Source organism: Patella vulgata, chromosome 8 (assembly GCF_932274485.2).
Source record: "Patella vulgata chromosome 8, xgPatVulg1.2, whole genome shotgun sequence".
Taxonomy (NCBI): Eukaryota; Metazoa; Mollusca; class Gastropoda; family Patellidae; genus Patella; species Patella vulgata.
This window is the reverse complement of record NC_065886.2, coordinates 20,143,890-20,160,302: the sequence shown is the minus strand read 5'-3', so window position 1 is coordinate 20,160,302 and position 16,413 is coordinate 20,143,890. Positions and strand designations below refer to the sequence as shown.

The window sequence follows — 16,413 nt, the reverse complement described above, 5'->3', positions numbered from 1 at the left end:
TCACATTGAAAAATAATGGCATGGTAAACGAGTTTAAAGTGGCAAGTGTTGATTGAAACTACTCAAATTTCTTGAGTTTGGCAGTGCCCAAGAGCTATATAAATAATCGTTGTAACCGAGTCAAGCCAGTATTGAAATCACAGCTTTGAATATCTGTCTCTCGCAAGAAAAGATAATAATGATGCCGAATTTTGTCGTTTTGTTGTCGTACGCGACTTACCTGGTAAGTAAAAACTTTTTTGATATATTAAAATTGTTTTATGTTTTACGGCTCAATTGATTAAAAGCTTTATTTTCTTAACAAAAATAAAAATAAAACCGCTTAAATAGAGAGAATAAATTTAGAAATAAATAATAGGGGTTAACGTTCACTTTCCCCGTGGATTGATATCTTAGACTATTTAAACGCCATCCAAAGTCCGTTTTGTAAGGCGATAAAAAATTAAAAACGAATTCTTGGAGAAAAGAATCATTTGACCGTTAAAAGCAAAAAAATTTTTAAAAAATGTGTCCCGTTAATTTTTAAGAATACATTTAAAATTAATTGATAATATTGCAACAATCTTGAGCTCACAACATCAATGAATTTTGGTATAAATTTATTTTTCGTTTTTGTTTCTTTTCTGGAGGTCTGGGTCGGAACGATCGGAGTGGTCAAATAGCTGTTAATTTTACTGAATCGTGTGCAATAAAAAATATACAAACATTAATTTATTATTGTGCGGAACCGTATAACATACAATATACATTTTTATTTCATTTGCACTCTAAAAATATGAACAACTTCTGATATTGACATTAATAACCGTGCGCCAAGTTATGCTTAATATCAATGTTATGAAAATTTATTTAAGGCAATCTCCCGTGGAGAAAACATTTCATACATTGATAAAGTAACAACCAACTGAGTTTTTTTTTATTTTGGAAAAGTAAACATAGCCCCACATTTTAAAACAATATGACGTATACGTCTGTTTCACACCTGGTGTTTTAGATATGTTGAAATGTTTTTTTTTTCTTATTTATCAAGTATTTACGCATCATAGTTCAAAAACATTTAAAAACTTTTTTCAATTTATAATAAATTAACCGATCGTATATGATAAAATTTCTCAAACAGGAATATTAAAATAGACGAGAATTGGTTTAAAAGCACATATTAATGTAATATGAAAGTAAATAAAGTGATTTATATCCACATTTTAAAAAAAAATATATTGTAATTCTAATCAATTATGTTCTGTGAAATATGTGAACAGCCCGAATTCACCGGCAGTCCATTCTACACGGTTTTTTTTAAAAATTATTATTTTTGTCGTTTATGACTCAGCCAATACTGGTTACTTCTGCATTGTCTTGTAGAATATGGTTTTCTTTGTTTATTACAAATGGCGTGAGAAACCATAGAATACACCACTGATTATATGTTTGCGGAGGAATTTAACTACCGCAGTGCTATCTATAGCTATTTGAAATTAGACTAATTCTGAACGTTTCGTGTAACGTATCCCGGTTTGATAGATTGTCATCTTATTGTTTATTTCATAATTCTATACTTTCAACACATCAAACTACGCCTCAAAGATCCCTTCCCGTGTACAAACTGGGTGATTTGATGATATATTTGGGCTAAAACATATTCAAACTAATTTATCAAGCATCAATAATTTGCTTCAGATCCCCCTCAAAACATTGTATCGGGAGGAAATACCCCAAGATATATAAAATCTATTTTAAGAAGTCATGTTTGTCACTGAGGGAGGGCCCATTTTCAGAATGTATTTGTCGTTACTTACTGTCCATTTACCATACATACTGAAGCCTAAGTAAATTCTTGGATTATCTTCTGTCAACTTCTTTTTACACCGCTTAATTGTAGAGTCTGTTGTACGTTTACACCCCTCAATGTTCCCTAAACCGCCTAACCATTCGGTCAAGAAATAACCGCTCCCTTAGTCAAGTTGGCAGACAATAAGCCGTCGGGTTGCCAGTTAGTGATACTTAGACACTTTTGCCCAGTGTTTGTCCCATGGGTGTTTTCCGGGTAATCACGGCTTTCCATATATACCAAATTTGCCATAATTGTTCGTAAGAATGTATCTTGAAGCATTCGGTAAGACGTTTTCTTCAGACATCGGAAAAAATACATCCCGTTCTCAGAATTGCGTTAATAACGCAAAATAAACTGGAACAGGATCTTATTTTTTAAACTTATAATTTACCGATAAATTATACACACACTAAACACGCCCTACTCAGTAGGCTGCTGTAATCTTTACCAACATTACGAAACAACCTACCGCAAAATATAAGATATACTGTATACGCTGTTTCTAATTTGAGTGCAACAACGAAATGAAATATGTTAAACAATGGTAAATGTGTGGTTTATTATTTATCATTGATTTATACCACATGTAATAAATAAACAATAACACCCATGATACACATGTCAAATTTGAATGATCCGAGCAAAACCTACCTCAGATTGCACCATTCAAAGCCAATGTTGACGAAATATACCTATATGTTTTCTGAAAATAAATTTATTAGCCGTATTTGTAGTAAAAACACCCAACAACACCACTCGTTATGAAGTTTCAATTTCTCTCAGAGGTGTATCGTGCATAGGACAGGATATATTTCTAAAGCCTTTAATACCACTTCTCAAATACTTTGGAAGTTAAATTGGCAAACCAATTTCGAATGTTAATGCATGCACTTCTTTAAAAACCAAAAGTCAATCTTGTCATATATTTTACTCAGTGTATAATCTAATTAAAATGATATGACGTTCGACATGCCAAGATGAAGTGGAAAAAACAGCCGAAAATTAAACGGAACTCATAATGTCAATATTGAATGATGAAAATCATACATCATGTTAATTCCCCTCCATTTGATTTAATTTCATTTCTATTCGCGCACTCTAAGGAGTCAACAGCTGAAAATAAAACGGAACGAAATATTGGTATACTTTTAATTTAATCCAGTTTCGGGGTAAAAACGAAGAGGTGTACCGGTAGTCAAATTAAAATACACCCCGTGTACTATTCCCATAATAATTGCGCATTTTATATTTCAATCAGAAACTAAAGACATATTTCCAGTTTCACTGCTGAGATAATTCATTAATATAACATGGACGACATTTTGACATTAAAACTAATAGACCATTCACACCACGTGTAATATTTAATGTATAACGCCTGGAAAATGATATCTTAAAACTTTATATTGGGCACCATCTCAAATGGAACAAAAATTACTTAGGCAACTGAACTCTCCGCAGGACTTTTCCTGTATTTTATCGATGACGCAGGAAAGATATTTTTCTCCCCCCTTTTTTTTGCATAATTATTAGGCATCATTCTATTAAAACGGAGTTAGTTTTTGAAATTTTAGCGCATTTTGTAATCTTGCAGCATGTTTCCTTTCACACGCGACATTTTAATTTGCACTTATTGGTAATGTTACCGTGTCATATGTAAGTAGGTTTAATTGTTCATCCTTTTCCTGTCGTTCAAAGAGGCAAGAGCTGTTTCATCCTTCTCAGTACATTGTGTGAATCTTCTGTCTACTTGTCCTTTGTAGATAACTGATATCAACAAAGAAAGTATGATTTTCACAAGTGACCCAAAACCTGAAAACCACAAATATTTGTATAACATAAATACAACGACGAACCTAATGATTCAGAGACTGAAACAAATATAAATGTTAACGATGCATTATGCAAGGGTTAAATCTCCATATTTCTGGTCTTTTCATGGCCTCAAATGTTATTATTTGGATATTTATACACATAACAAGTCCATAATCAACTCTTTTATAGATCAGCGGATGACTTAGATATTGAGTGGATTAGTCAATGTTCGCCACATCTACGTTAATATGGCGGCACTCAGGCCGAATAGCGGACTGAAATCGAGACTTGATGTATTCTATCGGCAATAGTATTGGACAATCGAGGATATGACCTGTTGATTTGCCATTGTCAGCCTCTCAAATCTTCACACATGCATAACTTCGCTTAGAATAAAGTAATTTGACTGAAATGTTTTGTGGACGTATATTGTCGTCGCCCATGTCCGTCCGCCCACAATTTTTTGTTGACACTCTACAGGTCACAATACTTATCCAATTTGGACGAACCTTGAAATATAGATTTGTATCCTGAAGATCGCGGGTCCTTGCGATATTTGCATTTATCGGACAGTAACTTCATGGATTATAAACAATCATGTTTATGACCCAAAGATCTCGGCTCCTTTCGATATTTACGCATATCGGACCGTAACTTCTTGGATTATGACCCCTGATTGTACGAAAATTCGCGTTTTTAGCTCATAGACACACTAGAGGTCACAATTATTATCCGTTTAAATACGCAAATAGTGCAAAAGAATGTAATACAAAGGTTGTGGACCCGCTAGAGGTCACAATATACTTAGACTGATTTTGATGAAACTTAACATTATATGTTTATATAAGATCTGGGTTCCTTTTGATACTACCTTGATTATGGCCCCTATTAGTTCGAAAAATTGCCTTTGTTAGCCTGTCCATCTCTTGCACAACGTGGGCGTATCTTCCATGGCAACCGCTTGTTAATTTTTATTATCTATTTTTGCACTATTATAGCAAGAACGGCTAGCTCGTTATCTAAATCTTACATATGCCTCTTTAGGAGTACATTATCTGTACATCTTCCCTAGTTTTTATAACGTCCGTTCTAAACAAAAGATACCGCAGATATAGCATCACTTATCTTCTTTGTCTTTATTTATAAACACCATGGCCACGTAGTTGGCACCCGATCTATATACACTAAAGAAACTAATTAGTGTCAGATAAACATTAATTAATAATTACAAATTGGCTCCCCCCATAAGTATAAATAAACACTGGTTGGCTATCGTCATATGGTTCAAAGGTCGCGCCAAGAACAAATAAACCCAGTTTTTACCGGCTGGATCGTGTCACGTTCTCATCGTATCTATTCCATGCCTGATCTGTATGCGTATCGACAACATCACAAATATTTTTACAGTGTAAAGAATCAAAATAATGGAATTAATCAAAATAAAAATAATCAAAAAAAGTTTAATTAGAATAAGTCGACTGAAAGCATCTATTTGGTGATGTTGGGGTGGAACAATCAACACCACTATAATAGGCTATATTTTCGTCCATGGGAATAGGAGAGAGAGAGAGAGAGAGAGAGAGAGAGAATGGGGTTTAACGTCCACTCGACACGGGGTATGGGTGGAACTGTGTTGTGTTATACGCATTTTGAATAGGCATATAGTCAAATTACAAAATCTTATTCATGTATCTCTATATTTTAAAGGAATCGCGGTGTTCAGTGAGTAAGACGTTGGCTCGCTAACTTGGAAGTCCCGTGTTCGATCCCGGTTTTGGCCGACAAAGTCATAGGTGTTGGCAGATGAAGTTTCCTCCTTGTCGGTGGTGCAGGAAAAAGGGCCTGACAAGGGACAGCGTATAGTCACTTGGATGGAACGAAAACCCGAGTCCCGTGTATACATTGGCGTGCACGTAAAATAACCCTTGGTAGCTGGAATTTGAAATAAGAGTAGGGCGTAGTGCCGCAGCTGTCCTGGCAAAATTTCTATCATGGCGTATGCCCGTCCTCATTAGCGCAGTCGGAGGAGAGCAATAGAACGTTATAGGTCTACCCAGTTTCATTACATTTCTGTTAACCTCAAACGAGTTAGTTGTTTGTAAAGATGTGAAGTGAAATGTGAATGTGAATGAAATACATTTAGATATTGAATGTAATTGAAAAACAAAATTACAATGACTATTTACGACTTAAAAATGATATAATCGACGCACAATAATAATAAAAAATAAAATCAATCTACCAATGAACCCTACCTCTAGAATTACATTTTTATATTTCAGTTAGCAGTTACACAAGCAGAAACGTATTTAGAAAGATTAAGAAATATTGGAAGTGTTGAAGAATTCCTCGCTATGGTAGTTAAAGATGGCCAACCCATGTCTATTGAAGATGGTAAGAAGGGATTGTTTTTTTCCGGTATTAATCTTCAACGAATTAAACAGTTAGCTATTATACAAAGATTATGATTTCTGTGAATTATATTAGTATTTTAGCCACCGATTCCTTTATAAATACCACCAACAATTATGTTTCAATTATATTAAAAGACTAGGCTATTCTTCAAGCATTCATAACTCCGCTTAGAATGAAGTAATTTGACTGAAATTTTCACTATATTCCCCTTTCATGATCCATTTTTAAACAAGTATATCTAGAACTGTCAGCACTTTATATAAAGTGGTGGTTGGTGGTCCTGTGCGCGTGAATTCATAAGATCTGGCATGAGTCAAGTGGCGTGGAATTCGATATAAGAGTAGGCCGTAGCGCCACTGTATGGCGTATTCCCGTCTTTATTAGCCAAGTCGGAGGAGAACAGTAGGACATTAAACCCCATTTCATTTCATTTTCCTCGGGATGTCAGTAGTGCGGGACAGCATCTAGTCGTATGGATGGTGCAAAAAAAACGAGATACCGTATACAAATATTGGCGTGCATCAAGAACCCTTCACTGCAGTTTGAATTCGATGCTATATAAAAAGATAAATGTAAATGTAATTAATGAGTGTTATGTATTTATTTTGGGAATTTAGCGAGGAACATCAGCCTCGGTTTTATTTCTATATATTTTAACTGTATTTTTAATTTCAGTTTATCCATATGCGGCAGCTAACAGCCCTAGCGGCGAGAAAGAATATATTAGCGGAGGTAAATATTCTTAAATTCAAGAGCATGGCATAAATTGTTATATTTAGAACTTCCAAATTGAATGTCTGGTATCATGTGTTTTAGAGAGGTGGAGTAGAATCGGTAGCTTTAGCCAACTTTATGCTAGGTTCCCACTGTAGTGCGATGCGTTACGATAGGATTGTCCCTATATTAGAGACTTTTGGTCCGTATCGCGTATCCGTATGGATTTTGCGTGTGACGTCATCAATGTGTGTGCATTTCTCATACGTGATACGTCACACGGATACGGCAGCACGTATCGAACAGCTTTCATACGGAAAAGGTCCGTATATCATTGTCGTGTCCTTTTAACGTCTTTTTTGCTACTTTTAGACGCTGAAATAGCTCAGCGAGTGTCGGGCGACTTTATTCCCTCCGGGAAATTGTCGGCTCTAATAGGCACTTGACTAGTACTGATGGTGATCTTGGTAGATATCTGCCATCATGCTGTTATAGAACTAAGCTCAGTTGATCGACGCACACGTACGCGACGCGAAAATCTGCCAAAACTCTAAAACTACATTGACGCAACGTATCACGTATACGATACGAATACGTGATACGGATGGGAAAATTCCGCTTGCCAAAAGTCTCTATTGAGTCCACGATCTGGTACGTGCAGATACGTTCGGATACCTTTTGATACGATCAACACGATTGCTACGACTACGACTCAATGCATAGATCTCCACGATTAAAACCACGAATATGTGTATACCCAATCTGTTTCACAGAGAATTAATTACAAAATATCTCTGTAAAAGATTGACTGAATGGCGCGTGCATTGTTTACATAAGACGTTACTGTTTCGGGCAGAATGTTGCCTTTTAGTCATTTTAATACCCATTTACACTAAATAGGAAATAATTTTTACCTACAAATACGTCAAACGTCTTTATTTATTTTTCTAATACATCAAAAAAATGTTTTAGAATGGAAAAAAGTTAATATTTGAGACTCATTAAGTCGCATTGATGTCATCCTTATCAGTGATTGTAGCGGCCTAGCGAATATTCACTGCAGATCAGTGTGGTGTATACCCTGACCTGCATATGACAATCGTCTCGACGTTAAGCAAAACTGAGTGACAAATTAGATGTTGGTTTTACAAATCGAATCTTGAAGATAGCCTCTAATAGGGGTCGCCAGCTAAGTACCCGACCCTAGCCACCATTACAGTTACACTTCTATGGAGCAGGTGTTTATAGCCCATAATGCTTTGTGAATAATTACTACACAGTTAAAAATAATAGGGTAGTTTACACCACTTCCGGTGGAAACTAGTTGCCACCTAAATAGGGGTAACTCTTAGCCAGGGTAGTTTACACCAATTCCGGTGGAAACTAGTTGCCACCTAAATAGGGGTAACTCTTAGCCTTTAGTGGCGTAAACAGATAACACCCAACTAGTGTAGAACATTACATCAAATCAGGTGGAAACTAGCTGCCACTTCCAGTAGTGTAACCTGACTGTGTAATGTTACACTTAAATAGTTTACACCCGTGGGTGTAGATTAAGCATTACCCCTCAAGGATGTTTTGTGATTTACACTTCCATTTTAAGTTCAGAAAACTTGAAATTGGCTATCGGTCTCAATGATAATTAGTAGGCCCCTATAGGGCATTTAGCCCGACCCAGATTACATATAGACCGTCGGCTACTTCGCTTCATTTTACAACGACATTAAATTGAAAAATACCCAATCAGGCTGATTCAAATTCAACTGCTGTTGGGCAGTTAGACAATCTGTATCAATTTACAATGAATATAAATGATGAGGAAAAACCAATACACATGTCCTTAAAACTTAGCTGAATAATGTGATTTATTCATTTATGCACCTCACCTGAATTAAGAATTATTAATTAAGATATTGTTCTTGGTAATATTTTGGAACATTTAGGCCTACACGTCTCTAAGTGTATACAAGCTAAAATAGGCCTAATCTATGAGTTATAGTTTTGTTACTAGTGCAATTTAACGCCATATTTTACAAAAAATACTTTTGTAACGCAAGATACGGTGTAAAATTCACACTTTATTCGGAGGAATGTTTCCCTAAAATAATTACACGGGTTGGTGTAAATGCAATAAAACGCTTGTAGAGGGGAAGCTCATCCCAAACACCCTTTAGCGGCTACAATTAGGACTACACCTATCCTGGTGTTCAGTACCCATGAATATCGATTACACTTTTGCCACCCAATAAACGTTGTAAAATTAACGCTGTTCTATGATTTATTCCCCAATAATAGCTACACCCGTTGGTGTAAATGCAGTATAACATTGGTATAAGTGGTGTAGCTTATCCAAAACACCTCACAATTACACCTATTCAGGTGTTAAATATCGGGTACACTTGTTAAATGTAATTCTTTTAGTTGGTTACCATTGGAAATGTATTACATTCAAAAACGCTAGCTGTGGTGTAAAATTACACTTAAACATAGGCCCTACATTCTGCAAGAGCTAAATCTGATTATTGCAAGTCTTTATTTAGGCCTCAGATGCCATAGAAATTATAAATTAGGTCTTTATTTACACAACAAGCACAAAATCAAGTCGGTAGACCTACGGATGGCTTGGATTCGGCTTGGATTTAAACAGGATTTCATTGATTGATTAAATTTTTAAATGGTGTCGTAAGCGGAGATTAACCGTTACGTTGACGTCATACTCCCGGAAATTTTAGATCGAGGCTAAATGATAGAGTGTACGAAGCAAAGCCGCTGTTGAGCGAGGACGCATGTCAGTCAATTTGATTGAAAGATCGATATATACGGCCCTGATATTATGTTTAGTTGTGGTTAAAATGAGAGTTTGGATATCGGTGTTATACGCTCTTTTGTCACTTGCGTTTACAGAAAAATTATGGAAATTAATAAACATCGCAGTTGAATTCCAGTCCATTGGATTACTGTTTCCTATTTGTCTGCTTCAAGAGTTACGTACGCCTACCAGTTACAGAACAAGAGTAGGCCTACACGCAGGCTAACAAGAAGTCGGCTATAATTATGCCTCATTGATTTGGTCCATTCCTTTCAAACTTTCGCTTCTTATCTATATATTATGGAAATTAATAAACATCCCAGTTGAATTCCAGTCCATTGGATTACTGTTTCCTATTTGTCTGCTTCAAGAGTTACGTACGCCTACCAGTTACAGAACAAGAGTAGGCCTACACGCAGGCTAACAAGAAGTCGGCTATAATTATGCCTCATTGATTTGGTCCATTCCTTTCAAACTTTCGCTTCTTATCTATATATTAAAAGTCTTAGTTTTAATTTGTAGTAAAAATAAATGTGATACGAATTGAATTACAACCCCGTCTCAAACTGAATAGGCTAACGGTACCACAGCCATTGAAAACGTTACTTGATAATCGAGATTATGTAGGTGGAGTTAACGCCTGTCAATCAAACGATCGGCCATTCTCGGAGAAGGTGAAGAGAGAGTTGACTCCTATTTCTAGTCAAAAATTACAATGGTGATAACTTTGTTCAGAATAAAGTAATTTGACTGAAATTTGCAATATATTCTTCTTTCATCATCTATTTTTGAACTGTTATAGCAAGAATGGCCAAATCTATTAAAATCTCCCATAATGTATCTTTAATTAATACTGCAATCGGCCTTAATCGTAGTGTATCCTTTTGAACATTAAAGTGATCCCCTCGTTTTCGATGTCATACTTTAAAGAATATACTTGAATTGTAGCCTACCTTTTACTCGGATAGGGCGGAAATCAAGAACCCTATAATAGTAATTTGTCAGAAATATATAGGGTGGTTTATTGCTTTGCACAAATTCGTACACTTATTCTCCGAGATGACGAAACGTCAAACCTACCTGTTTCTGATTCATGTCGTAGTGTCTATCCAGTATGAGATTACAAACTAGGCCATGAATCATGTTGTACACGGAACTATTACGATTCACACACACGAAAGAACGTATGTCAGTGAACGCTCCTATTTCTGTCAGATAGCAATTATGAACGATCATAGGTCATCACCTTTCGTTTGTGGATATACATTTTATATATTATTCAAACTGGCATCAATTAGGCTTTACGGAATTGTTAAGTTCTTTAACAGAGAACAACATTTTCAAGGAACCTGATCCGGAAGCAGACATCAAACCCATAGATAAAGAGCTGGCAGTTCTCACTATAATAGTTAAAAACTAGATAAGGGAATATGCTGAAAATTTCAATCAAACTGCTCCACTTTGAACCGAGATATTAGCGATTGAATTTTAGGCCTAGCCTCGATCATCATTAATAAAGTCGGTACGATAAAAAACATAGTCTCGATTATCCAATTTTGGACTTAACCATCAAACCATCAATGGGCGTTGAGCAGAAGATCGGATTCAAATACAGTGAAATCCGACCCATAAGATGGCATCGAGAATTGATTAAGGTCTTTTCATGTTAATAAATGTCTAATTAATAGTTTATATAACATTTCAGGCCTAAAGAAAGACCTGCAATAGGCAGATTTAGCTCTTGCATAATTTATGTTTAATGAGCTGATAATGCCCGTGTACATTGCTTGGAGCTGTTTCTGTCGCTTAAAATTAGTTACTAGATAAAACAATGGATCATTGTATATAAATCCTGATAAATAAAATGTAGCATATATTGCCTTCATCCACAATTATGATAGGTATTATGAAAGGGCATAATATTTTAACTATCACAGGACACCTGAATATCACCTTTTTTTCGCTAAGCTCATTTGTAAAGTACAAGTTGTGGTGATGTCAGGTAGCTTGTCCCATAAATAATCAAATTATCATCATAATCAACGCTATTAAATACTTTATTTTCACCTGAATCAAAGAGATTTATGGTATTTATTATAATTCATATGTTTATAATTCATAAATTTCGTGTACTGTGTGTTCACTGCTCTGTTGTATTTTATTATCATAGGTTTGGTTCTTGCTGCTCCTGATGAGTGTTCCCCGAGACCAATGGCGGTGGAGATTCCGAGGGCTCCAGGTGATACAGCCAATACGATATACTGGCCGGAATGCACGAGGGTCATGCGATGTGGAGGGTGCTGCCCTTCAGCTAAGCTTGCGTGTGTAGCTGATGAAGTTGAAACCACAGTACTTCATGTAAGTGCCAAACCGTTTTTCGTTATTTCCTTTTTTCGGGCAACATTAAATTGTTTTTTGTTTAACATATTGTAAATTTATATTGTTTTGCAATTGTGTAATTACTTCAAAATAAACAACCATTACAGCTTTGTGGAAAATTCGTTTTAGTTAATAATTAATTCATTCTGAATATTCGGGCGACAAAGAATATTTTCGGGCAAATTGCCATTACGCCTGTGTTTTTTTTAAAGTATGCATACCGAACGCCTAATTGTGACGATACAGTCTACTTACATTGCCTGAAAATTTCGAATCAAAATTTAGCAAACATTTGCATAACTAGCTTACATTACTCTGGAAGTATATAGACATTGTTAACAAGGCACTCATATGGCGAGAAAATGACAGTTTGTATTTTATTGTAGATGATAAAAGTTTCGAAGAGGCTTTCAGTCTGAATTAACCATATATCTACTCCAATCTGTCATGATTATCGTTTTTTTTTTTCGTTTGCAGGTCCTAAAAGCAATTGCCAGAGAAGAGGGTTCGTTACATCTAGACTGGGTTGGTCCATTGGCTGTAAATATTCCGATTCACAGATCATGTCGATTGCAATGCAGGTTGACTTCAAGGGACTGTAAACCTAACCAAAGGTTTATTTCCGATGAATGTAGCTGTGTTTGTCGACATCAATACATATGCAACAACCCCAGACAAAGGTGGAATAGCGAGAGTTGTACTTGTATCTGTCCAGGAAGTCGAGATTGTGGGCGTAATACCGTATATGACGAAAACCAATGCAGGTCTGTATTTACGATGCTTGGTTTGGTAATTCCAGTGATAACTCTAGTAATTCCCTATTACCATCTTGGTAATTCCAGTGATCATTCTAGTAATTCCCCATAACCATCGTGGCAATTTTCGTGATCATTCTGGTTATATACCATGGCTATCTTAGTAATTCCAGTGATCATTCTGCTAATTCGCCATGACCATCTTGGGAATTCCATTGATCATTCTAGTTAATCCCAATCACGATCATAGTAATTCCAGTGATCATTTTGGTTATTCCCCATGTTGCCAAGATACAAAAAGGTTATGTGAACTTGAAATGGGGGTCCCGTCAGAAAATGCTAGTGATATTTGCTGCCCTGCCCCACCCCTAGCCAGCTTAAAATACACAGCTGTAGTGATTCCCGAAACGTCTTTTAATTGTTTTCTTGTCTTTGTTTAAGGTGTGTAATTTTAGAAGAAGCACAAGAGGCTAATATTGCTCTCGGGGGAACTATGAGCCAAGCGGACATAGATGCATACCTGTTAGAAAATAACGGAAGTATTGATAGTGCCCAAGGACTACCCACATTAGCTCCAACCACACCTACCACAACAACTACAACTACCACAACCACCACCCCTGCTCCGACAGTCAACAATGATCCATGCTTCGATGTTCGCTGTCCGACATTTTGGCGAAAAGAAATGAGAAATGGGCGTTGTTTGTGCCAGCCTAGATATGGTTGATAATATCAGCCCATATAACTAACGTTATAGTGCCAAAGATTTTGTATTTAGTTTAGTATTTTTGATTTCAGTACTATTTACTCACGACAATGGTATACTTAAAGAATGTGCCAAATTTATTTTTAATTAATTTATTCTAAATTCTAAAGTAGTTTAATATACTAAGTTTTTTAATTTGTTTTTATCAGTCGGACTTTTTGCGTCATTCGTTTCGCTTTGGTAAAGAAGTGATTAGATTATCGGGTATCTAGGCTTTAATTTGCCTCTTTTATATAATGGCGATATTCCATTTGGCATAAGAAATGGGGTCAACGCCCAATCGTAAAAGATGGATAAAACAGATGTTAAAATTTATATACATTAACACAAACTCGTTTACATGTATCGGTAACATATAAAAGCAAATGGGTGCAATGACATCGATAAATTTTCAGTTGATAAGCTGAAAGCACGGTTATGTTGGTTATATGTATATTAGTAGACTATACTTGATTTAAAAATAGTATTTACATAGTTAAAGCAAGACTACGAGAATATCAACTCCATATTCCTCTGGATGAAACTAAACAATTTGTACAGTTTATAGCCCCAAATAATTACTAAAACCTAAATTGTTTTAATGGGATTTAAAATATACACACAAATACATGTATGATGTACATTTATTGTTTATTATTGAGTGATGTTTCGTCCATGAATGCCATGGTGCTCTGGTCTGTGAAACAAAAGCAACAGCTGATGAACAATCAGAAACATACCACCAATTACCTTCAAGGTAAATTAGTGGTGGTAGATATCTTCTCTTCCAATCATATTTGAAAACTTTATTTCTTTATTTCGTTTCGTAGGCTATTTATACGTCACAGTATCGAAAAGGTCGCTAGATATAATTTGGGTTACGTCCTGGGTTAGGGTTAACCCTAAATTTCGTTAACATTGCGTTCACTAACCCTATTCACAATTCGTGACCTTTGACGAAATCTGCAATGGTTCTTGACTTTTAGCCTTTACAAGATTTATCAGATGTTCCGTTTCGACGACTGCAACGAATTTGATGCAAACAGTACAGTATATACTGGAATGACCGAGACTATCAGATGTTGAGTAACAAAATAAATTGTACTATGGAATATAAAACGAATTGAAAAAAGTCAGGTTTTCTATAAAATAATTTAAAACTGCTATACTAATAGTAATCTGGAAGTATATAACACTGGGTTATTTTTGTCGTGACATTTCATCATTTATATAGAGCTATATTAGGCTATCGGGTAAAAATTTGTTAGACGGTTGACATGGTTATGTGTAAATTTAAAATGTATATACCAGGTTTTGTGAATGTTGTGTTATTTAGGTGAATGTAAATATTAGATACCTAATTAAGAAGAGGGGCCTCGTTGTGGTTATGATAACTAATAAAGAATAAGATCTTATACAAGTTGTTAAAGTACTAGCCTACTTTTGTTGTTTTTATTCACCGAGTGGGGTGGTTTCGATTCCCCGCCTGGGCGTGACAAGGAGTGGGGTCGCATGTTCAACGTCGTGGATTTTCTCCGGCTACTCCGGTTTCCGCCCACAGCTAAAGACACCTACGCCCAAGCGAATTATTGAAATAAAATTGAACCATGTTAGTCCCGAAACGACATAGTTTGTGTCGAGTGGACGTTAAACCACATTTCTATCTATCTATCTATTTAGCTATACACCGACAAGTTAATGTGATGTTGCATTGTTGATAATAAACACTAATATACCGCGCTCGTAGAACTATTCACACTACTGAGACAAAATTACTGACAGATTTTCAGGAATAGCTAGTATCGGGAGTAAAGATGGTCCTTATATCGACTTTGAGTATTACCGTATTCGTCATCCTAGGTACGCTAAAACAAAATCCCAGACGAACCAGAAACAAACTTATGAAACGAGTAGCTATTGAGTTGCTCTGTCACTCCGTATCAGATAATTATGTTTGTATTAAAGGACAATGTTGGTGTCAGCCAATATCACATACTATGTGATAGAAGTGGTTAATCACATTTAAAATATAATTTTAACACGGAGTTCATTGATTTACTTCAATAAATAATTAGTTTTTACCGTATATCCAGGGTCAGTGAGAGGGAGGGACAACTGGGACATTTGTCCAGGGGCTCGAAGCCTAGAGGGGACCAGAGGTATGCCGAATAATGTTTATTAAAAAAAGTTGTTGGTATAAATTATTGACCCCCCCCCCCCACACACACACACACACTGTTACTCGAGCGTTAAGTAGAAGGAAATCGATGAATTTTCTAAATGTGGGTATATTGGCGTGGGAAGTATTTGAATATCAGTCCAGATGTACGCCAAAATACATATATATGTATCTTTTAAAAATTTTAGATTCCGAACGGCGAGAAGACCCCCCCCCCACCCGGTCCCTTCACCGAGTTGCTTGTGATAGGGCCCGCAGTGCCCTGTCGCGGGCCCTCCTTATATCTATATTTGTTAGCAAATTACACAATTATAGATACGGTTTCAGTTTAAATATGTTTGTAATTTGGTCTTAAATCATATCTGAACTAGAGGTTTACAGCTACATGTAGTAAACGTACTGTAGAGTCTTATTGAAAGGGTATGTGGGTGTGGGTTTTTATTTTAGTGGAAAAGATCACGTGGTTTAAATGTGATTTACAATACTATTGACAGATTCTGGTCTCCATAACTTCATAACCATATTGCCCAACCATTACCAAACATATCTCCTGGCACACCAGACTCTAGCCACCCAGCCCATAATTTCCGGTCTTGTACGCCCTACAGCATCAGCATTCGTACGTTTCTAGAGTTTTACGTCTACTACCACCTAAGATGATATCGTAGACAACAGCATCACGCAACATAAATACTGTCTGTTATCGATTGCAGACATTTGACATAAAGGGAAATAACTCTTTCTTTTGTATTGTTAATGGATTTAGACGAT

General features: G+C 36.0%; 1 protein-coding gene across 1 annotated transcript; it reads left to right on the top strand.

The window, feature by feature from the left end:
• Window positions 1–25: 25 nt before the first annotated feature.
• Window positions 26–14,895, top strand: LOC126830156 (vascular endothelial growth factor C). The gene is made up of 6 exons (XM_050560448.2): window positions 26–223; window positions 5,929–6,040; window positions 6,737–6,793; window positions 11,755–11,942; window positions 12,441–12,727; window positions 13,160–14,895. Exons 1-6 carry the CDS (start codon window positions 179–181, stop codon window positions 13,443–13,445), a joined length of 975 nt encoding a protein of 324 aa, XP_050416405.1. The 5' UTR covers window positions 26–178; the 3' UTR covers window positions 13,446–14,895.
• The last annotated feature ends 1,518 nt before the right edge of the window (window positions 14,896–16,413 follow it).

Excerpts from the sequence above, each read along its gene's own strand:
- LOC126830156 (XM_050560448.2), top strand. The coding sequence starts at position 179 with ATGATGCCGAATTTTGTCGTTTTGTTGTCGTACGCGACTTACCTG. Across the intron at positions 224-5,928 it reads TGTCGTACGCGACTTACCTG|TTAGCAGTTACACAAGCAGA; the intron begins GTAAGTAAAAAC and ends TTTATATTTCAG. Across the intron at positions 6,794-11,754 it reads GAAAGAATATATTAGCGGAG|GTTTGGTTCTTGCTGCTCCT; the intron begins GTAAATATTCTT and ends TTATTATCATAG.